We start from the raw sequence: 23,745 nt of genomic DNA on the forward strand, positions 1-23,745 counted from the left end.
GAATACCGCAGTGAGGAAGGTAGGAGATTTCGGTGGGGAACCCGGTAGTAGGGGCTGCGGGAGGCTGGAGGGCGTGTCCGGGAAGCTAAGGCTCTGCTTAGCTCGGCTTTCGGTGCGCGGCCGACAGCCGGATGAAGCGGGTGCAAGAGAGAAGAAATAAAAGGGGCAAGCGGGCGAGAGCGGCCGCCGCGCTACCTCTCTTCCTGGAGGCCAGGCTCTCCGAGGGCTTGGAAGAATGAAGGCGGGTGTCCTGAGGACCTCGTCTAGGGAGGGGCAGCGGCGGCGCCCCTCCAGCTCCCGGGCCCGCCTACAACCCTCGGCCCCGGGACTTATTGTTCCGGGAAGCCGCAGGCTAAGCTCCGCCGGGCCCGCCGGGTTGCACCCCGCCTCCGCCCGGGTCGGCGGGCTTAGCTGGCGCGCCGACTGGCGGCCGGCGGGCGGCGGGCGGCCCGAGCGTGTCTCTTTAAGGGGCTGGGCCTGCACGGCTGCAGGGCGGGCGGGGTGCGCGTCGCTTCGGGAGTGAGTCTGCGAGGGTGAGAGCGGCGGGCGGTTGCCGGAGGGAGGGTAGGAGGGAGGGAGGGAGCGAGCGGGCGAGCCAGCCAGCCAGCGACGCGGGCCGCCCCTGCCGCCGCCGCCGCGATCGGACCAGCGGCCGCCTCCCCTCCGGTCCCCTCCCCCGCATCGGCCTGTCGCGGGGAGGGGGCTAGCGTCGCCGCCTCGGGCCGCTCCTCATGAAGCCGCTGCCGTCGCAGCCGCCGCCGAAGATGGGGGATTTCTACGATCCCGAGCACCCGACCCCTGAGTAAGTCTCCGGGTCTGCGGCCTCCCACTGCCGTCGGTCGCCGCAGCCGAGGGCTGCGCGTCCCGAACCGGTAGCGGCGCGCGGAGTAACGGGCCCTGGGCGTCTTCGCGCGGCCGTGGTGGGGGCCAGGCCGGGCGCGGCGACCCGAGGCCGCCGCGCCTGGCTTTCGGCCGGCCGGGCGGTTGGGCCTGGCGCGGAGACGGCCGCTCGCGTCGCCCTGGCCGTTGGGGCGGCCCGGTGGGGGAGGGGCGGCCACGGCCTCCTCCGCCGTTGCCGCGTCCTCAGTCGGCCTGCGGAGGTTCGGCGCTCCGCGCAGCTCCCCCAGGACGCTGTGCGGCGTCCCGAGCCTCTGTTGCAGACCACGGTGCAGAGTCCGAGGCACCGCTAGGGCCAACGCCGGCGAGGGGGCGCCGGCTAGTATAGGCCGAGAATCCCCGGGCTCGGGTGGAAGCTCAGCCCGTCGCCGTGCCTATCGGTGACGGCAGCTCGGACCGGAAGGGCCTACCGCGCGTCTCCCCGTTTCGATCTGCGGAGGAGACCCGCGTTAAATTCTCGGTTTTGATTTTTTGCTTGTTTTTCTTCTCGGGCACTCAGTTCTGGCCCCGTAGAGCTATGAGCTACATATTCTGCACCTTTGGCGCTTGGGTTTTGTAATGGTGGCAAGGTTTGTCTGGTCCCGTTGTTGAGGTGACACCAGTTTTGTTTTTTTAACCTGAAACTGAAAACCTGACAAACATTTCTCGATTATGAGGCTTGAACACTTTGGCATCCTATTTCTTAGGTAATAGAATCTAGAATCTTATCTATAAGGATGACTTTACTGCATGTGAAGATTTAGTTAAGAGACCCCAAAAATCTCTTTGTATATTCTTCTCTAAAGAAGATAGTGTACTTGTAAAGCGAAATACAGTTTTGTCCTATAGTTTCTTTTCAGTATATATAGGGCATTTTTATATTTGTGTTGGGCGGTATCCGATAGCACATCCAGCTTTCCTTCCAGTCAGATGATGGTCTACACCTGAAATACCAACTGATTGAGGATTGTAGGCAGCCTCGACTGTCTCTAAACAGAAGTAAAAAGAAAGCTTCCACTTCAGAGTCAGGAGTCAGTGCCTCCCCTAAGCCTTCACAAGATCATTATGTTGTTTTTAGATAAATGGTTTCACTTTGTTGACCAGGCTGCTCTTGAATTTACTGTGTGGCCCGGGCTGGCCTCGAACCTGGGATCCTCTCTCTTCAGCTTCCTCAATGCTGGGATTACAGGTGCTGACTACTTAAGAAAACCATTATTTTACCTCTGTTTGCTTGTATTGATGTCTGCACAGAAGAACAACAATATTTATTTCCAAGTTAAGGTTTGCTGGGATGTCTAGTGAAATACTTTTATGACTAAATTACCACACATACATTTTTTGGGGAACTTTGGCCAAATTTTTTCACCTTGGTTCAGAGACCTTTGGATCTTCTTTGGTATTGTGACACAGAAGTTATTTTATTTTGTTGGAGTGTTATCTCCACACAAAAAATAACATCCTCATGCTGCCTTAAAAAAATAAAGTAAAATTTCTTTGGGAAAATTTTGACAATTCAGTTTTCAACCTAAGAACAGCCTGAGTAGTTTTATACTTGTTTTGTTAGTTTACAACAGCCCTTTAGTGTCCCAGTGACATTTTAGTTTTCTCTTTACTTGACAGATAATCTTGATACATAGACCACCTCTGTGCACAGTGTTTATGCACTCTAAAACAAAGTCCATCTTGTACTTGCAGTAGTAAACCAGAATGGCTTTATCTTTTCCTGGGTTTTTGGCTTTGGAATAACAATACTTAAAGAATAAAATACTTTGGAATAAAAAACTTAGAGGTTTTTGCTTTGAGACTTGAAAAACCTCAAAAGGAATTTGTATCATTCGGTAAATGTTGATTGCATGCTTATCTTGTACAGAGTGACATGCTAGCCTCCCAGGAAGGGCAAATGTCCTGCAGTGACGTTCTAGGCTGCACAGTGAAGTTTCAAAGCCCTAAGGATTACATCCTTTTTTTATTGGAGGAAAACATTTTTCATAATATGTGAAAAAATGGGAGTCAGGAGTCTTACCTTTACTGTGCGAGTGAGGGAGAATGCTATCATTTTCTCAAGTCTTGTGTTTACTGCTTTCCTGGCCTCACTGCTTGGGAGTTTTTAATAGTAAGTTCTGATCCATGTGTATTTTTTCTGTTTATTAACTTGTATAGTTATAGAATTTCTTAATACTGGCCTGAAGGTGCTGGCAGGCATCTTGAACAGTGTCACCTGTTTCATGTTGGAAGAAAATGAGGCCTGGCCAAGGAAAGAAGAGTGAAATGACAGCAGACCCTGTGAGGAAGTCAGACAGACCTGACTTGAACAGTTTAACCTTGAACGAATGACTTTGTCTTTGAATTCGGGTTTTCCCATTTTGGAGGTAGTTATACCAATGCTAGCAACTTGCTGGGGCTCTGGAGAACACTGAACGAGACCCTCGCTCATGGCACAGAGTGTGTGTAAGTACCTTTAGCTGGAGTTCTCAGGGAAACTTGAGATGTGACTGTTGCGGGAAAACTGGTTGTGAAGAAGAGACTTGGGTTACTTTCAGATGGTTCTTTGAAGAAGAGAAGGTGAGGTGAAATAATTTGTTTTGATTGGAGCTTGAGTTGGGGCCGGGATGGTCTCTATTGTCTTCCACTCACTCTTTAAGTAGTTGCATGTGTGTAGGCCTTGGGTTTTTCTTGCAGTATAAATAACATTGTATTCAGGTGAAGTGGTTATAATCATTTGAGTAACATTAGGTGTCCATATAGCTCAGGGGTAGATGTTGAGGGGATAGATAGCACAACCACTCAGTCTTCAAGGACCTGTCCTAAACATAGGCCTGTCTTGACTAAGGTTGACACTGTAGGAGTAATTGATGGACACAACAAAACTTTGTCTTTGTGCAGCTTACATTCTAATGAGGTCTATAAACAATAAACAGAATGGCCAAAGGTGAAATGCTTTGGAAAACCCTAAAGGGTATAGGTGATTTCCTGTTAAAGAAGTCACAGTCTAAAATGTAGTAAGCTGGTCAGCATTCTTGGAGAGCGAGTTGAGATATGAAGTATCTGTGTATGTGCTGTGTGGAGAGTTGGAGGTGCAGCAGGGGAGTAACCATCATTGTAATTCAAGTCCAGGCGGTAGCTCCACAGTGCTGAGGCAGTAGAAGCTGCTCAGTATTGAATGAAATGAGAAAGTGAGAGTCAGTTGGTTCACAGTAGGAGGGGTGCAGAGTTTCATAACATTTTGTAGATGCGGGCAGTGGTGGTGCACAGCACGCCTTTAATCCCAGCACGTGGGAGGCAGAGGCAGGTGGATTTCTGAGTTTGAGGCCAGCCTGGTCTACAGAGTGAGTTCCAGCACAGCCAGGGCTACACAGAGAAACCCTGTCTTAGGGTGTGTGTGTGGGGGAGATTTCGTTATATAAGCCTCTCTTGCTACTTGACAGGATATCCCTGGCATCTCCTGGTGACCTTCAACGTCTGCCTTAGCCTTCTAAGGGCTGAAATTACAAGTGTATACCACCAATAGGCTTGATGTATACACCAGTAATCCTACTTGATTAGTAGTCTGAGGCAGAAGGAAGAATCAAATAAATATTCAAGGCATGGTTGTGTTACTGAGTTGGTTCAAGGCCAGCTTTAGCAATAGTAAGACCCTATGTTAAAGAAATAATGATGGTGATAGATCAGTGGTTAAAAATTTGGATAGCGTGCATGAGACCCTAGATTCAAACCCCAGTAGTACAGGGAAAATCACCATTATGTCCAACATGAGTTTCCTTTCCTTCTTTCTCTTTTTTCCTTTCTTCCTTCCTTCCTTTCTTTCTTTTTTGTTTTTTGTTTTTTGAGAAAGGGTCTATTTTACTATATAGCCTTGGCTGGCCTGGAACTTGTTGTATAGACTCAACAGAGATCTACCTACTTCTGTCCCCCTAAAGGCCACCATATCTGGCAGTTGATTTTTATCATCATCATCATCTTTTTTTTCTCTCTTAAACAAGGTCTCTCTACAAAGAAAGCCCTGGCTGTTCTGGAATTCACTCTATAGACCTTGGATTCAGAGATCTGACTGCTTCTGCCTCTTCAGTGCTGGGATTAAAGGTGAATGCCACCACACCTGGCATTAATAGGTATTTGTAATAACCTTTAACCCTAGTATAACCCTAGTATTTGTTATTGGTGCATGAATTTTGTCAGTTTTGCTGAAGATGCTAGAGCAGTCATGTTGAATGACAGCAAAAGATGACCAGCTTGGGTTAGATTCAAGGCTGACCAACTTCATCATTTCTGCTATTCATTCACTAGAAGTATAGAGTAGAACCTTATTTTATGGTGGATTAAAAGCTGTTGTAAGATTTGGAGATTGTTTATATCTAGAATCACCAATAATGGGGTTTAGATTTCTTTTTGAGAAAAATCTAGCTTGTGTGTTTCATTTTGTTTTTGAGACAGGGTTTTATTATGTAGCTTAAGCTGGCCTGGAAATTGTTAACCCCCTAACATTGGTCCCTAAAGTTCTGGGGCTGGGATTATAGCCATGTGCATAGAACCAGTGATAGAAAAACCCACTTTCCACTCCAGTATCTCAGGTTGTAATGGTATAGCATTATTTTGAGACTTTACAGTCCTTCTTACTCAATTTAACAAATAATTGCATTATAGATGTGAGCCATTGCACAATAATTTTAGCCTAGATTAACAAGTAATGGAAATTTTGCCATTTGTATTACTTTCCCCTATTTTGTATATGTGCATCTGTATGGAAATGAGTGAGTAATCTATGTATCTGTGAGGTGGGCATGTGACTCCCATGCTGCATGTATGGAGGTCAGAGGACCACTTGGCGAGTTAGTTTCTCCCTTCAAACTGAGGTGGTGAGCCTTTTTACTTAGTGGAGCATTTTACTAGCCCCTCATTTTTTTGAAATTCATTTTTGGCTGAGCTGTTAGAGAGACAAGATGACAGGATCTATATCTATGTATTTTAATAAATTTGGAGGTAGTTTATGATTATATTTGCTGAACACAGATGAAGCATTTTTAAAACAATAAGGCCTGGAAGTCCTTTTTTCACCCCATTTTGTACAGCCTAGTGGTTACTTAGTGTCTTTTCCAACTGAGTAAGTAAATGGTTACTTAGATTGAGTTCTAAAGTTAGTGTGAGTCCCTAAAGCTGCCTTTTATTTTAGAGTGCTTTTTCTGTCAAATGCTCACATCTTGGTAGTGAAAATAGCTTTGGGATGGTGTGGGTGTTGGTAAGAATATGACGGTGCAAGCAGGCTGATAGGAGGGCACGTTGCTTACTGGGAACACTGCTGTGGGCTGGCGAGAATTGGGAGCGAGTGGTAGTTTCTGACTATAGCTCTGGCAACTGCCCACTTCCTTGCCAAGTATAGTTTAGACCTTCTCTTTTGGAAGGGCTGTATAGTGGTCCTAAACGTCCTTTGTGAAGGCATGATGTAACTTACACTTTGGTTCTTTTGTCTGATATTTGGCTTCTTGGTAAATAGTTATTAATCGTGAGTAGCCAGACAACACCAGGTTTAACACATAAGTAGAACAAAGAATTTATTAATATACACATGGCTACAGAGATCCTTTTTTTTATATTTATTTAATTTATGTATATGAGTACACAGTATATGTAGCTATCTTTAGACACATCAGAAAAGGGCATTGGATCCCATTACAGATGATTGTGAGCCACCATGTGGTGGCTCTTAACCACTGAGCCATCTCTCCAGGCCCAGAAATCCTTCCTATGGAAACCCATTATTCTGTATTCTTCAGCATGCACAAAGTTTATTTATTTTGTATATGTGTGAGTACCTATACCTGCAGTGGGCAGAGACAGCTTTTGGGAGTCATTCTCTTCTATCATGTGAGTCCCAGGAATTGGAAGCAGAATATTGGGCTTGATGGTAGGTGCCTTTGCCTGCTGGACATTCTCACTGGCTCTAGTTTTTTGTTTTGTTTTGTTCTTTTGTTTTTTTTTCTCTCCCCTGTTTTTTTGGTTTTTGACAGTGAGTTTCTTATAGACCACCAGGCTGACATTAGACACAGAGATCTGTTTGCCTCTGCCTCCCACCACACCCAGCTGGCCTCAATTTATTTATTTTTAATTGTCTGCTTACAAACATGAGTGCCATTAATTTATCTATTACTTATGGGCAACTATATGAATTCTGAATAAAAATTACATATCTTATATACTGCTTCTGTACTGAAAGTATAGTTGATTGATCTATAGTAAAGAGGTGAATTTTATTAACATACAGTAAAGTAGCTAATTAGTAAAAATGTACTTCAAAAGTTTAAAGTAACCACAATAGGTATACTCTATGGTAACTTTGCCAAGTCCAATAAGAAACCAAAACTTACTATACAGTAACATAGAAAGCCAGTGTGTAATGCTTATTATATATAAATTACATATCTGCACATTAATAATAGTTTGTGTAAGAAATAATGTTATTAGCTGATGTGGCCACGTTAAAATAGTGGTAGAAAAGCCTTTCCTGCAAGACTTTCCCTGTCCAGTGTTAGAATAAAAGTGTCACTTCCTGGGAGAACCTCATATTCTTTGTTGGAATATTTTGTTGTTGTTGGTGGTGGTGGTAGAGAACGTGATGGTGTGGTACTAGACAATGTGAAATGAGGGGCAGGTATTAAAATCTACAATAGCATATATTTCAGCTGAGCATATGTTGGTGAAATTTTTTTTCTTAGCTGTATGTTTTTCTGACCTACATACATTGCTTACCCATTTTTTTCAGTATTTTTTCTTTTTTTTTTAAGATTTATTTATTTTATTTGTATGAGTACACTGTAATAAAATAAAGTACACTGCAGCTGTCATCAACACACCAGAAGAGGGCATCAGATCCCATTACAGATGGTTGTGAGCCACCGTGTGGTTGCTGGGAATTGAACTCTGGACCTCTGGAAAAGAGATCAGTGCTCTTAACTGCTGAACCATCTCTCTATCTCCCAGTGTTCTTTTTCTATATGAAGGTATTATTTTCAGTTATGAATATGTGAGTGTATATATGTATCCGTGTGAGGTTGTGCACATGAAAGCAGGTTCCTGCAGGACCAGAGGTGTCATCTGAAGCTATCATCACAGGCTGTTGTAAGCTACTCTGTGTTGGTGTTGGATTCTGAACTCAGGCCCTCTGGCCAATAAGGATTCTTAACTGCTGAGCCATTTTCCCACGGTTTTATAAGTTTTTTTAAAAAAATCTTTTTCAGGATTGAAAAGGAAGCTTGAGGCTTCATTCCATGAAATATACTGTGTCATTTTTTTTCTTTTTGCTTTTCTTGGAGACAGGGTTTTTCTGTAGACCAGGATAGCCTTGAACTCGGAGATCTGCATGCCTCTGCCTCTCTAGTGCTGGTATTAAAGGTATGTGTCGTCACCTCTCAGCCATCCCAAGTTCTGATTTTTTTTTTTTTTTTTTTTTTTTTTTTTTTTGGTTTTTGGAGACAGGGTTTCTCTGTGTAACCCTGGCTGTCCTGGAACTCACTCTGTAGATCAGGCTGACCTCAAACTCAGAAATTGCCTGTCTCTGCCTCCCAAGTGCTGAGATTAAAGGCATGCACCACCACTGCCTGGCTAATTTTCTGATTTTTAAGATGATTTGGATGGTTACTAATACTGGAGCCTTACTGGCTTTCATCTCTCTTTCTTGCAGTTTTGTTGTTGACCTAAGTTATTGTAGTGATGTGCTAGAAAATTCAAGTGCCATGATGAATGTTTTATACATAAGTTATATGTAAATGTATATACTTTATCATATATGTTTAAAGTTTTGCTATGTAGCCTTTGTTGGTCTGGTATCCCAGAATTTATAAAAAATTATTAGTGTGCATGCATGTGTATTGCAGAACATATGGGGAAGTCAGAGAACAAATTTTCAGGATTGTATTTTCTTACAAAGTTGGTTCCAGGGGTTGAACTCAAGTTTTCAGGCCTGTGTAAAAGTGCTTTTATCAGCAGGACCATATCACCAGTCCCCAGGATATTTATTTTCTTAGTTTCACTTCATGAGTTACTAGAAAAAAAAAATGTAGAGGTAGATAGACATTGTGTGTTGGAAAGGTGGCTCAGAGGGTAAGTTCAGCGGACCTGGGCTCAGGTTTCACATGACATTTATAACCATCTGAACTAGAGGGTCCAACACCCTCCAAGGGCACCAGGTACTCAAATTTTTTGCACCTATAATCAGGTAAGCAAAACATCCATACACAAAAAATTTTAAATTTAGGCTGAAAATAATTGAGCCACTGAATATTATGTATTGATTGTGGTGATAGCAAAACAACTTTGTACAGGATGAAATTGCATAAACACATACACAAATGATTTTTGAGTTCTGTGTTTAAAAAATAGTGACTTGGGCTGGAGAGATGGCTCAGTGGTTAAGAGACTGCTCTTCCAGAGGTCCTGAGTTCAAATCCCAGCAGCCACATGGTGGCTCACAACCATCTGTAAAGTGCTCAATGTCCTCTTCTGGTGTGTCTGAAGAGAGTGACAGTATATACATAAAGTAAATAAATAAATCTTTTAGAAATATCAAGATTTAGTCTGGTTAGCTATAGTATATGGTCCTAGTTATCTTTGTTGTTGACTTGAGACAACCTAGAGTCATTTTAGAGAGTAGAGCCTCCATTTAGAAGTTGGCTTGATCCTTTTAGCTGTAAGCGTGACTATTAATAAGTCCTTTAAAAGATTCTTTAAAGAATGGTGGGCGGCACCATTCTTTGGGCAGACAGTCCTGGGCTGTATAAGAAAAGCTAACTGAGCCCGAGTCTGCAAGCAAAACATGGAACAGTGTTCTTCCTTGGTTTCTGCCTAAGTTCCTGACCTGACTTCCCAGAATAATGGACTATAACCTAGAAGTGTTAATTGAATAAACTCTTTCCACTAAGTTGCTTTGGGTCATTGTTTTATTGCAGCAACAAAAATCAAACTAGAATTTGGACCTGTATTAGTTTCCTGGTCTCATACTTAAGCTGTATGGTTGCTGTTGAGAGTTGTTGGTAAAGGGCGAGCACAAGGACACCTCTGTGACTGGAATTATTCCCTAATAAAGATCTTCAAAGAATACAAGTCTGGTCATTGGTCAAGGTCACATCGTTGCAAACTTTCTAAGCTTTTAAGTCTCAATGTCACTGTGTGATAAGCGTGAATCAACCTGCATTGCTCTGAAACTCAGTTAAATAAATGCTCAGGGAAGAGACTCTTGCTTTCGCTGTGGTTCTGTTCCTGCCTGTACCATTCTTCTTTTACTTCTGTTTCTTACCTCAGTCCATAGTTCTCATTTGTCCTAAATTACTTATTGTGTGTCTTATTTGTGCCAGAATCCCAAGGATTTAGAAAATGAGCAAAATGTGTTTATTCGAATAGAGTGTAATTGAATTTTTATGCATTACTGAAATCATTAATAGCTTTTATGTATTAAACATTTTGTGCCAAATGCCGTGTGGAGGCTTTTAGACACTCTCTGTAGTAGGTTCAGTACTACTATTGGTTTTATGAATCTCTTCTGTACTGTAGCCTCTATTTTTGGGGAATGACTTAGTTAGAAAATATTAGTTTATTAAAATTTATTCTGTTTTTTGTTTTGTTTTGTTTTTAGGTTTTTGTTTGTTTGTTTGTTTTTGTTTTTGTCTTTGGTTTTGGTTTTTTTCGAGACAGGGTTTCTCTGTGTAGCCTGGCTGTCCTGGAACTCACCCAATAGACCAAGCTGGCCTCGAACTCAGAAATCCGCCTGCCTCTGCCTCCGAAGTGCTGGGATTAAAGGGGTGCGCCACCACTGCCCGGCCTCTGATTTTTTTTTAAAATAATATTTTTATGTATATAATGTTCTGCCTACATGTATGTCTGCAGGCTAGAAGGCACCAGATCTCATTTTAGATGGTTGTGAGCCACCATGTGGTTGCTAGGAATTGAACTCAGGACCTCTTGAAGACGCTGTTAACATCTGGGCCATCTCTCCAGCCCCTGCATTTTTGTTTCTGGGACAAAGTTTCTCTGTGTTGCCCTGGCTGTCCTGGAACTGCATCTGTAGACCAGGTTGGTTGCCTCCCAATGTGCTTGGATTAAAGGTTTGTGCCACCATGCCTGGGTGCCTTTTGTTTGTTTAAGCTTTTTTTTAATTTTTTTTTGTTTCAGAGTCCCATGTAATGTAGGCTGGCTCCTAATTTACAGCTGAGAATGACATCTCATCTTCCTGTGCCTGAGATTGAAAGTTTGCTTTTGTGATGCTGGTCGGGCCTTGTATACTATACGCCAGTCTGGTTTTGAGCTGGTGATTCTCCCACCTCTCCCTCCTGAGTGCTTGGACTACAGGCTAGCCAAATTGTAGTTTTATATCTTTTCTTGTTAAGGATTCACCTTCCCTCACACTTAATTTTTCTTTTTCTTTTGAATTGTCACAGTAAATAATCATAATCCCAAGTGCTGGGATTAAAGGCATGTAGCCCTGCTATCACTTGGCTGTTATTTTGTCCCTTTGAGTGTCTGTCTGCACACGAGTATGTATATCACATGCATATCTGCATCTGATGCCCACAGAAGCCCTAAGGGGACTTCAGATCCCCAGGAACTGGGTTGTAAGCTGTCATGTGGGCGCCGGGAACTAATCTTTGAATGCAGGATTTTAAAAGTTAACTTATGGTACATACTTTTGATTCCAGTACTCGGGAGGCAGAAGCAGGCAGATACTTGAGTTTGAGGCCTGTCTAGTCACATAAGGAGTTCCAGGCCAGTTAGGGTCTACGTAGTGAGACTCTTGTCTTTTAAAAGATAATTTGTATAAAAGTCTTTTGGGGTTTTTTGAAACAGGGCTTCTCTGTGTAGCCCTGGCTGTGGAAATCACTCTGTAGACCATTTTGTCCTCGAACTCAGAAATCCACCAACCAGGGGCTGGAGGGTTGGCTCAGCGGTTAAGAGCACTGACTGCTCTTCCAAAGGTCCTGAGTTCAAATCCCAGCAACCACATGGTGGCTCACAACTCTTTGTAACAAGATCTGACTCCCTCTTCTGGTATGTCTGAAGACAGCTACAGTGTACTTACATATAATAAATAAACAAATCTTAAAAAAAAAGAAATCTACCTACCTCTGCCTCCTAAGTGCTGGGATTAAAGATGTGTGCCACCACCGCCCAGCTTGACAAGCATTCTTAACTACATTCTCTAGTTCTCTTTCTGTCCCTGTCCCTCCTTTTGAGTTAGGGTCTTTATATAGCCCAAGCTAGTTTTGAACTTTACTATGTAACCAGAGATGGCCTTGAACTTGTGATCCTTGTGCTTCTACCACTCAAATGTTAGAATTACAGGTATACAGCTGGGTAGTTTGGGATAAGAATCTTGTTAATGTTTAGTTTGGTGTTGCGCTCTTGGGCTCAAGCAGTTCTACTTCAGCCTTCTAAATGACTGGGACTACAGGCCCATTCCATAGGACCCAACTTTTATTTTGAAGTTTGACTATCTCCATCTCTTTGTAGCCTCTTCTTCCTTTTAAAAACAGCTTTTGATATTATTATTGGATGTGTGAAGGGGGAGTTTATGTGATTTGTGTATGAGTTTGCATCTATTGTGGCATGCATATGGTCAGAGGACTGGAGTCAGTTTTTCTGTCCTACTCCCTGTGGGTTGCTATCTGTTAAATCAAGTACCCTTATCTGCTGAGCTGATGTCTCTCAACACAACCTCCTCCTAATGTTTTTCAGTGGTTCTCTAATTTATACATTTTGCTACTAGCTGTATTTAGGATTAAGAAATGAAACAAAATGCATAATGGCTTGTATAGTATGATTACAATACCTAGAAAAATATCCATTTAAATTTAAAAAGCCACACAGACACTCATGTGTAAGAAGGGTTTACACACTGACATGATAATGGGTTGGATTCAAGAGCTTTTTTCTTTTGCTTCTTTGTAATTTTATCCTTTTCTCTACCAGTATTAAGTTGATTGATATTGATTGATTGATCTAGAAATGTTTACTCTGTGTAGCCATAGGTGTACTGCAAGTCACTCTGTAGACAGGCTGGCCTCAAACCCAGAGCTCTGCTTGCCTCTGGTGTGGAGTGCTGGGATTAAAGGTATGTGCCAGGGGGGTGGGCCTGGGCCTGGGCCTGGGAGGGGCAGTGATTTGGATGTAAAGTGAATAAAGTAATGAAAAGGTGTGGGCCACCACCACAGGGCTTTGTTTATGGTAAACAGCCATTCTCTTTTTTTTTTTTTTTTTTTTTTTTTTTTTTTTTTTTGGTTTTTCGAGACTGGGTTTCTCTGAGTAGCCCTGGCTGTCCTGGAACTCACTCTGTAGACCAGGCTGGCCTAGAACTCAGAAATCCGCCTGCCTCTGCCTCCCAAGTGCTGGGATTAAAGGCGTGCGCCACCACCGCTCGGCCCCATTCTCAATTTTTTAAAAAAATATTTTATGTGTATGTGTGTAAACAGTGTTGAATTCTCTGGAACTGGAGTTACAGATGATTATTACAGATATTTATACAGATAATGTGTGTGTGTGGGTGGGGGGTTGCTAGGGTCCTTTGCTCTTAACTACACATCATCTTTCAACCCTTTTGAGACAAGGGCTGATTGGCCTGAAGCTTATTATATAGACCAGGATGGCCTACAAGAATTCTGATCAGCTTGCCTTCAAGTGCTGGGATTAAAGGCATGGGCCAACCACCACCTGGCTTTTTTTTTTAAATCTTTCTTAGGTGTATGTATTTTTATGTGTATGATTTCATGTATGTTTGTGTACCATTTGCATTCTTGGAGCTCATGGAGGACTGAAGAGTGTGTTGGATCCCCTGGAACTAGAGCAGAGATGGTTGTATACTACTATGTGGGTGCTGAGAGCTGAACCCAGTTCCTCTATAGCAATAAATGACCTCCACTGTTTGAACCATCAGGGTTTTCTCGGCTTAATTGCCCTGGTTGTTCTGGAATTCTCTTTGTAGACCAGGCTGTCCTTGAACTCAGAGATCCACCTGCTGCTGCCTCAAGCTCTGAAATTAAAGGCACGCCCTACCACAGCATTGGATTTTTTTAGTGTGAAAAATTCAAATTTTCCTTTGAATTTTTGATTGTGCTTTATTATTTTTTTTAAGATAGTGTTTCATGTAGCCCAGATTGGCTTGAGCTTGTTGTATTGCTGACAATGACTTTGTGAACTCCTGATTTTTCTCCTTCCTCCCACCTCTTTGAGTTTTGAGTGTTACAGGTGTGCGGTGCCATACTTGTTTATGCAGTGCCAGCAAACTACCCAAGGCTTTATGTATATATGACAAGCACTCTACCAACTGAGCTAAGTCTTTAGCCCTTTGCATTTGTTTTGGTACAGTGTCTGCCAAGTGACCCAGGCTAGCTTACAACTCTAGATTGTCCTGCCTCAGCTTCTTGAATGCTAAGAAGGCAGGGTACTCACTATACCTATCTAGCACAAGCATCCTTCAAGTAACTTGTCATTGGTAGTGTATGTGCTTTTATCCTGACAAGATATTATATATGGGTGATAATATTCATCAGACAATTGATGAGGTACAGCAGTTCTAAATTATATATATAAAATTTCAGTGGTTCTTTTTTTTGTTTGTTTGTTTTTTGAGACAGGGTTTCTCTGTGTAGCCCTGGCTGTCCTGGAACTCACTCTGTAGACCAGGCTGGCCTCGAACTTAGAAATCCACCTGCCTCTGCCTCCCAAGTGCTGGGATTAATGGTGTGCGCAACCACTGCCACTGAAAATAAAAACTCTTTGGCAGCATTCCAGATCTTAACAATATATCTTTACCACATTTTTTTGTCTTGTGGTATTGCAGTATTCTGTCTTGGTGGGGAGTGAATTTAGGGCCATTTGCATTTTAGGCAAGCACTCTGACTGAACTATTATAACCTCAGTCACTCTGTTTTGAGACAGGTCTTATGTAGCTCTGGGTGGCTTCCAATTCGCTATGAAAGCAAGACTGGCCTTTACTCAATCACGTTCCTGCTTCTGTTTCTCTGCTATTGGATCATAATGCACGAACCACCATGCCTGCTCCTTCTCAGGCCTTTTAAATCTTTTTATTTTGAGGTAGGGTCTACTAAGTTGTGTAGAGTGTCCCAGAACTATGTAGCCTTGCAGTTTTTGAACCTCAGTGTGCTGTATAGCTTAGATAACTGGCATTGTTCATCATAACATGTCATTACTTGATTCTAACTTCCATAAATACCCGTTAATGGATCAAGTGAATTGCTATTTAGATCGACATTTGGAGAGAGGATTTTTGTACGTTTCTCTCAAGGATTGCATAAACAATGTAGTTGTGCTTGAGCCCCGTACTTAAAATCCTTGTCATGCTCTTCATAGCTTTTCTTTTTCTATGTAGAATGTCTCCAGTATGCCTTGGTACACTCAATGTACGCCAGATTTGGTGTTTTATTTCTAGAAATAAATGCACCTATACGTGCATAAAAATGTGATTCTTCATGAGAAACATGCCCACTGCCCCTTATTCCATTTAATTGTTGCCTTCTTTCAATCTCATACTTTATACTTAGGCAGTAGTGAATGAGTTTACTTGTAGGAAGTATTCTGTTTTCATTTCTGCCTTTTATTTGGGGGTCACTCCAAAAGTACGTTCATTAAAACTAATCCTTTCTTTGGGATTCTTTGCATTCCTGGTTTAAAAGATTAAATCAAGTTGTTTCCTACTTTGCTGCTACATTGTATATTTCTCAGTCTTTATATTTACTTTATGTTGGAATTACTTTTGTAACAATCATTTTGTGTTACTTCTTAGAAAATGTAAGCTCCTCAAGGTCAGAGAGACTGCTTTGCTCTCTTGGTTTCTAGTACTGGCTTAAGTTCATTGTACCAGCTTCAGGAAATACTTGTTACAAAAAATGTAACTAGAACAATGAAAGAGTGGACAGGTTTTATAAGTATCTGTTTTAATTAAAAGTTACATTTTGTTTTAAGTATTTATGATTCTTTTTATTCTTTTGCATGTTTTCTTGGCTGAATGGGAGTAGAGAAGAAGAAAATGAGGTAAGTATAATTGAATTAGTCATTTAAGAAATAAATGGCCTTTTAAGTTCATTTATTATAGCTGAAAATATTTAAAGTTAACTATCATTTTGATTGTGAAATAAAGTTTATAGTTTTAATCAATTTGATTATTTCGAGCTATAATAACTCATCCCAGTGAGGGATATTGTATATAACAAGAAAGTCATTTTTATTTATTTTATTTTATGTTCATTGGTGGTTTTTTTTGTTTGTTTGTTTTTCGAGACAGGGTTTCTCTGTGTAGCCCTGGCTGTCCTGGAACTCACTCTATAAACCAGGCTGGCCTCTAACTCAGAAATCCACCTGCCTCTGCCTCCCAAGTGCTGGGATTAAAGGCGTGTGCCACCACCGCCCAGCAGTAAATAACTTTTAAACTTAAAAGATTCAAGAAATTTAGAAAGGTGACAGAAGCTTGCAGTTGTAGAATCAGTTTGTCTGTTTCTATATATTAAGTTTCTATGTAATATTTAATTTGAAGAATAGATTCTATTAAGTATTTGAAAACCACTATTATACGTTTAATGTAATATGTATAGCGTAAAAGCTTTACTGCTTTTCTCTTTTTCTTGTTTGGTTTTTCAAGAGAGGGTTTTCTATCTGGCCTTGGCTGTCTTGAAACTGGCTTTGTAGACCAGGATGGCCTCAAATTCAGGGATCAGTTCTGAGACCAAAGTAATGTGCCACTGTGCCCAGCTTTAAAACTAATTTTCAATTTTACTATTTTCAGGAGGAAAATTGTTCTCTTAAATAGCCAAAGTAAATTAAAAGGCATTTATATGAAAAATGTTGTAGATGATGATTTTATTTTATTTGGTTTTGAAATAGGGTTTCTCTGTGTTACAGCCCTGGCTGTCCTGGAACTCACAGAGATCCACTTGCCTCTGCCTCCTGAGTGCTAGGATTAATTCGTCATCATGCCCAAGTATGGGGCAAAATTTTAATTTGGACTTGAATATCTGTCTTAATATTACCCTCTTTAATAAAAGCTCTTTCTCTCTGTGTGTGTGTATTTATACATATATATGTGTGTGTGTGTGTGTGTGTGTGTGTGTGTGTGTGTGTATGTATAGGATTTGTGTCTATAGACTTTTCTATCTTCCACAGCCTAGATTATGTCTTTAAATTCTGACCTCCACCCTTTCAGAAACTTTGGTAGTTTGAGAGAGAGCTTTGTCAGATAATGGAGAAGACTTCTTAGTTATATTTCGTTGTTCACATTGTTAGATTAGAGAGGAAATTATTAGCATTACCATGGTGTATGTAGCAGATAGTGGTGGTGTTCTAAGGCAGAATAATTTCAATTTCTAGTTTGGCAGAAGGCCTGGTCCTTTTTTGACTACTTTATCAGTAAGAGTGCTGTAAGAGGGTAAGTTGTACCAGAGAAGGTCATTAAAGTTGCTTGGACTTGTTAGTCTTTACCTTAAAACAAAAATAGACATATCATAAACAGATTAGGTTTTTTGCTTCATTTTAGACTTTTTTTTTGTTTTTTGTTTTGTTTGTTTGTTTTGTTTTTTACCATGTACTTTACTGATTCTGTTAGATGCTAGGAGACCCTTGGTTTATTTGATCTTTGTTTCTTAGATAAATAACACACAAGGAAAACTATTTTGTATACTGAGGTGTTAATTCCTGCCATGTATGTAAAGTGTCCTTTACATACCAGGTTAAAGGACATTCTTGAAGATGCTGCTTGAGCTGAGTGTGGTAGTGCGTGGTTGCAGTCCAGCACTGGGAGGGTAGCTGAGTGTGGTAGTGTGTTGTTCAGTCCAGCACTGGGAGGGTAGCTGAGTGTGGTAGTGCGTGGTTGTAGTTCCAGCACTGGGAGGGTAGAAGCATGATCATTAACGTGAGCTCACAAAAACTGGACTACATGGTGAGAGTCTGCCTCAAACCCAAAGCACACCAAAATAAAGCAAAACCAATTCCCAGAGCAATAACAACAACACAAGAATAGTTTCCCTCCAGAAAAGGGGGGGGGGGGAAATAAAAAATAAAAAAGGACCGTGAATTTAGAGGATAAGTGCCAAAATGGATAAAATTCTTTAATGTAGGATTAAATGGAAAAAAAATGTAGGTAATTGTTGAAGCTGGGGATCGATTCTTAGTGATTTGTTATTCTTTATACTTATCTGTATACATATACCTAAAATGTTTAATAATGAACAACTGAATTCCATTTGTAGCATAGTGAAAGTCATACTACTGTTTTTTTATTTCCTTGACAAACATTTTAAATTATGACAATTTGAAAGAAAGTATTTGTTATAGTAATAACTGTTTTGTTTTTTTTTTTTTTGTAGGCAAAGATTGAAAATGTGCAAAAAACAGGTTTCATCAAGGGACCAATGTTCAAAGGTGTTGCTTCAAGTCGATTTTTGCCCAAAGGCACGAAGACAAAAGTTAATTTGGAGGAACAGGGCCGGCAGAAGGTGTCCTTCAGCTTCAGTCTTACAAAGAAAACTTTACAGAATAGATTTCTCACTGCACTTGGCAACGAAAAGCAAAGTGATTCTACAAACGCCCCAGCTACCCCTCTTCAAGTAGACTCAAACCCTAAAGTTAAAATGGACGCTGGAGATACTTTTCCTGCTACAGAAGAATCCTCACCACCAAAATTGAGAGTGGAATTGGGCAGAATTCATTTTAAGAAACATCTGCTTCATGTGACATCCAGGCCACAGCTGGCTACAACTACAACAGGAGCATCACCCCTTCCTCCTACAACACAGTTACCAGCAGTCATAGCAGAGTCAACTATAGATTCACCACCTTCATCACCACCACCACCTCCTCCTCCCCCACAAGCCTCATCACCCTCGCCACCAGCACCAATATCAGAGCCAGTGGCCTTGCCGCAACCCCCAGTAACAGCACTAATGACATCACCACCAGGACCTTTACCAGTAGATGTAGTAGTTAGAGCTCAGAAAGAACCAGCAGTTAAAAGTGCACCCGAATTTTTAGAGGTGGATACGAAGCAAGATATTGTATCTAATAGTTTGGAAGGACACATAATTCAAACTTTGAAGGAACAAGCAGATAATCTCCTGCAAAAAGAAGATTCCCATATTGGGAAGGAAGAAGAGGTTTCAGATGGCTCAAAGATAAGCCTCAGTTCTAAAAAAGCAAATTCTAAGAAGAAATCTTCACAATTTGAAGGCACATTTCTTGGTTCAGAATCTGATGAAGATTCTATACGGACTTCCTCCAGTCAAAGATCACATGATTTAAAATCTTCAACAAGCATTGAGAAGGAAAGAGATTTTAAGAAGAGCTCAGCACCTTCAAAGAGTGAAGATCTGGGGAAATCATCAAGATCTAAAACAGAGAGAGATGATAGATATTTTAGCTACTCAAAACTTGAAAGAGAAACTCGGTATGTATCCTCCCGATGTAGGTCCGAAAGAGATGGAAGGCGAAGCCGATCGCGTTCTAGATCTGACAGAGCCTCTAGAACTAGTTTGTCTTATTCTCGGTCAGAAAGATCTCATTATTATGACTCTGAACGGCGCTACCATAGGAGTTCCCCTTATCGTGAGAGGACACGATATTCTCGGCCATATACTGATAATAGGGCACGGGAGAGCTCGGACTCTGAAGATGAGTATAAGAAGACATATCCCAGGCGCACCTCAACCCATTCCTACAGAGACCTAAGGACATCATCATCTTATTCTAAATTTGATAGGGACTGTAAAACTGAGACTTCTTACTTAGAGATGGAGAGAAGAGGAAAATATTCTTCAAAATTAGAAAGAGAATCCAAACGGACTTCAGAGCATGAAGCCATAAAAAGATGTTGTTCTCCCCCAAATGAACTGGGATTCCGACGGGGGTCATCATATTCCAAGCATGATAACAGTAATTCCCGTTATAAATCTGCCCTTTCAAAGTCTATATCCAAGTCTGATAAATTTAAAAATTCTTTCTGTTGTACAGAATTAAATGAGGAAAACAAACAAACTCATTCTTTTAGTTTGCAGGCTCCTTGTTCAAAAGGTAGTGAATTAAGAACAATTAAAATTTCTGAAAAAGAAAAGACTGGGTCTCCAACTCCATCAAATCAGTTAAATGATTCACCTACTTTTAAAAAGCTAGATGAATCTCCTATTCTTAAGCCTGAATTTATAGGACATGATAGCCATGAAAGTATTAAAGAATTGGAGTTATCAAAAGTGAAAAATGATCAATTAAGAAATTTTTGTTCTATTGAATTAAATGTAAACGGATCTCCAGAGAGAGAAGCTGATGTGGCAACATTTTGTACTTCTAAAACAGATGCTATATCAATGACTTGTGATGATAGTGTGACTGGATCCGAGGTGTCCCCTTTGATCAAGGCTTGCATGCGTTCATCAAATGGATTTCAGAATGTTGGTAGATGCAGAGAAAAGGACTCCGATGATACTTGTAGGCAGCACAAGAAGTCAAAAAGCCCATTTAGGGAAATGGAACCTTTGTTGTCACCACACCATGATAAGTCCAAAACATTAATTAAAGAACCAGTTGATAAGAGACATTCTTGCTGCAAAACCAAAGATTCAGATAGATACTGTTCTCCAAGTGAAAGCTCTGAAACTGAAAACCCCGAACCTTCAGTTATGAAGATTTCTTCAAATAGCTTTGTGAATGTGCATTTGGAATCCAAAACAGTTACATGTGATAATAGGGAGCTGCCAGATCAGCACCCAGAATTTACATGTGATGAATATAAGCAGAGCATTGGTAGCAGTAGTTCAGCTTCTCTTAACCATGTTGATGGTTTGTATGAGTCTATAGGGAGTTCAGGTATGATTTCATCTCTCCAGAGTCTTCCATCAGGAGTAAGATGTGAAGAGAACACATCTCCAACTCTAGACGCAGTGCAGAGTAAAAAAGGCATAGATTTTTTAAAGTATGCAGGGAAAGAAACAGATGTTGGTAATGCCCTTCCTGATTCAGGAAAAGGATTTTCTTGGGAAAACAGGCATAATAATGTGTTATCTGGGCAGTCTTCACAAGAGGCTCAAGAAGAAGGGAACTCCATACTGCATGAGAGAAGAGGAAGACCAGAAATGCCCTTAGATGAGGAGGAACGAAGAGGCCATACACATAGTTCGGATGGTTCAGAAGTTGTATTTCCTTATGATTTGAACTTAACCATGGAAGACAGTGACGGTGTAACTTACACCTTAAAATGTGACAGTAGTGGTAATGCTCCAGAGATTGTATCTACTGTTCATGAAGATTATTCTGGATCTTCTGCAAGTTCAAGCGATGAAAGTGATTCGGAAGGTACAGAGTCTGATGACAGCAGTATTCCGAGAAACCGTCTCCAGTCTGTTGTGGTTGTGCCAAAGAATTCTACTTTGCCCATGGAAGAGACAAGTCCCTGTTCTTCTCGGAGCAGTCAAAGCTACAGACATTATTCTGACCACTGGGAAGATGGATTAGAGACAAGGAGACATGCATATGAGGAAAAGTATGAGAGTAAAGGCTGTTCTCAAATTGAAAAATTCTTCCTTCATAAAGGAACAGAGAGAAATCCAGAAACTTCCTATTCACAGTTCAGCAGGAAGGTAGATAATCACTTGCCTGAAATTGCTCATTCTCAGAGTGATGGGGTTGATAGTACAAGTCATACAGACTTGAAATCTGACCCTCTAGGTCACCTGAATTCAGAGGACACATTAAGAACCAAAACATCTAGGCCACAAGAACTGCCAGTTTATTCTGACGATTTTGAAGATATCCCAAATAAGTCTCGGCAGCAGATGATTTTCTCTAATCGGCCAGATAGTAGTAGACTAGGAAAAACAGAGCTGAATTTTTCTTCCTCTTGTGACATTTCCCGAATGGATGGCTTGCACTCATCAGAAGAGCTCAGAAACCTAGGGTGGGACTTTTCCCAACAAGAAAGACCCACTACCACATACCAGCAACCTGACAGCAGCTACGGAACCTGCGGTACACACAAGTATCAACAAAGTACTGAACATTATGGTGGGACCCATAATTACTGGCAAGGCAATGGCTACTGGGATCCAAGATCAGCAGGTAGACCTCCAGGAACTGGGGTTGCTTATGATCGAATCCAAGGGCAAGTACCAGATTCTCTAACAGATGATCGCGAAGAAGAAGAAAATTGGGATCAACGAAGTGGATCATATTTTTCAAGCCCTTCCAATAAATTTTTCTTCCATCAGAAGGACAAGGGATCAGTGCAAGCACCGGAAATAAGCAGCAATTCAATTAAAGACTCTTTAGTTATGAATGAAAGGAAAGATTTTTCAAAAAACTTTGAAAAAAATGATATAAAAGAGAGAGGGCCTCCTAAAAAACGAAGGCAAGAATTGGAGAGTGATTCTGAAAGTGATGGTGAGCTACAGGCTAGAAAGAAAGTTAGAGTGGAGATAGAACAGGGAGAACCCCCTGTGCCCCAACACTCGGAGCTGATGGGGCCATCCTGTGCTATGGATGACTTCAGGGACCCACAGCGGTGGAAAGAGTTTGCCAAGCTGGGCAAGATGCCTTGTTACTTTGATCTTATTGAAGAAAATGTTTATTTAACAGAAAGGTAAGCCTGATACAGTTTTTAAATAAATTTCTGCTGCTTTTTTGTAGAAAAAGGAAAAAAAAAGAAAATCACTAATTAAAAAGTAGCTTTCTAGCAGTTTAGACTGAAATAAGGATTGAGTGATAAAATTCAGATAACAGAATCTATAAAATGTCATTTTCTATTTAGATTTACTAATAGATATCCTCCCATTTTTCCATCTAAGAAAAATCATGTCTAGTGTTTTTGTTTGTTTTTATAATTCCTTTGGTTTTAAAAGTATAATTTAAGCTGACCTGATTTCTTCTTTTGATTCATTCTTTTTTTATGTGGTTTTAAAAAGTATAAGCTAGCCTACTTTTTCTTAATTCCTTTTTCATGTGAAATTGTGACAGAAAAATGAAAGAGAAGTTCAGTGAGCAGACAGGTGATGGTTCAGTGGAAAAAACACTTCTTTTCCAGAGGACCCAGGTTCAATTCCAGGCACCCACATGTTCACTCTCAGTTGTTACTCCAGTTCTAGGGAATCCCATGTTCCCTTCCAGCAAAACACTCAAACTCATAACATTAAATAATAATTTTTTTTTTTTAAAAAAGGGCAAATGATTGTTAGAAACTGTTTTCCTTTTTTTTCTTTGTTTTGTTTTTCTAGACAGTTCCTTTGTATTGCCTGCTATTCTGGAAATTGTACTGTAGACCAGGCTGGCCTCAAACTCAGAGCTGCTGCTTCCTCTGCTTCCAGAGTGCAGGGATTAAAGGCCTGTGACACCACACCTGCCCTGATACTTTTCTCTTTAAAACTAGTGCACATGAAGCACCACTAGGTATCATAAAGCCACAATTAGAGTACACTTTTATTTATTTATATATATATATAATGTGCATTGGTGATTGGTGTTTTGCCTATATGTCTGTCTGTGTGTTAGGGTGTCAGATTCCTTGAAACTGGAGTTGCAGAGAGTTGTGAGCTGTCATGTGAGTGCTGGGAATTGAACCTGGTTCTCTGGAGGAGTAGCCAGTGTTCTTAATTGCTGAGCCAGCTCTCTAGCCCCTTAACAAGTTCTTTTTACTGTAATGTTTTAAAATTATGTGTGTCTGTGTGTGGGGGCTTATGTATATGAGTTGAGGTGTTGGATACCCTGGAGCCTCAGAGATGGTTATGAGCTCCCTGAGGTAGGTGCTAGAACTCAAACTCCTGGTCTTCCAGAAGAACAACAAGCACTCTTACCTGCTGAGCCATCTCTCCAACTGAATGTGCCTATAAAATTTCTACTTACCCATTT

The 23,745-nt window shown here is 41.0% G+C and overlaps 1 protein-coding gene across 7 annotated transcripts in view; it reads left to right on the forward strand.

Annotated features, from left to right (window-relative positions):
• Positions 1–23,745, forward strand: part of Setd2 (SET domain containing 2, histone lysine methyltransferase) — an 89,380-nt gene continuing 65,635 nt past the window's right edge. For 2 of the 7 annotated variants that reach the window (XR_004111510.1, XR_004111511.1), the window contains exons 1-3: positions 580–802; positions 15,864–15,903; positions 18,228–22,483. Coding sequence is in view for 5 of the 7 variants with exons in the window: in XM_031344028.1 (XP_031199888.1) it covers positions 732–802; positions 15,864–15,903; positions 18,228–22,483 (4,367 nt within the window). In the remaining 2 variants the exon portion in view is untranslated. Of the gene's footprint in view, positions 20–579; positions 803–1,045; positions 1,584–15,863; positions 15,904–18,227; positions 22,484–23,745 lie in introns of those variants that run through there. The other 5 variants (XM_031344028.1, XM_031344032.1, XM_031344031.1 and 2 more) reach the window with 4 other exon arrangements.

Source organism: Mastomys coucha, unplaced genomic scaffold, assembly GCF_008632895.1.
Source record: "Mastomys coucha isolate ucsf_1 unplaced genomic scaffold, UCSF_Mcou_1 pScaffold23, whole genome shotgun sequence".
NCBI classification, from domain to species: Eukaryota; Metazoa; Chordata; class Mammalia; order Rodentia; family Muridae; genus Mastomys; species Mastomys coucha.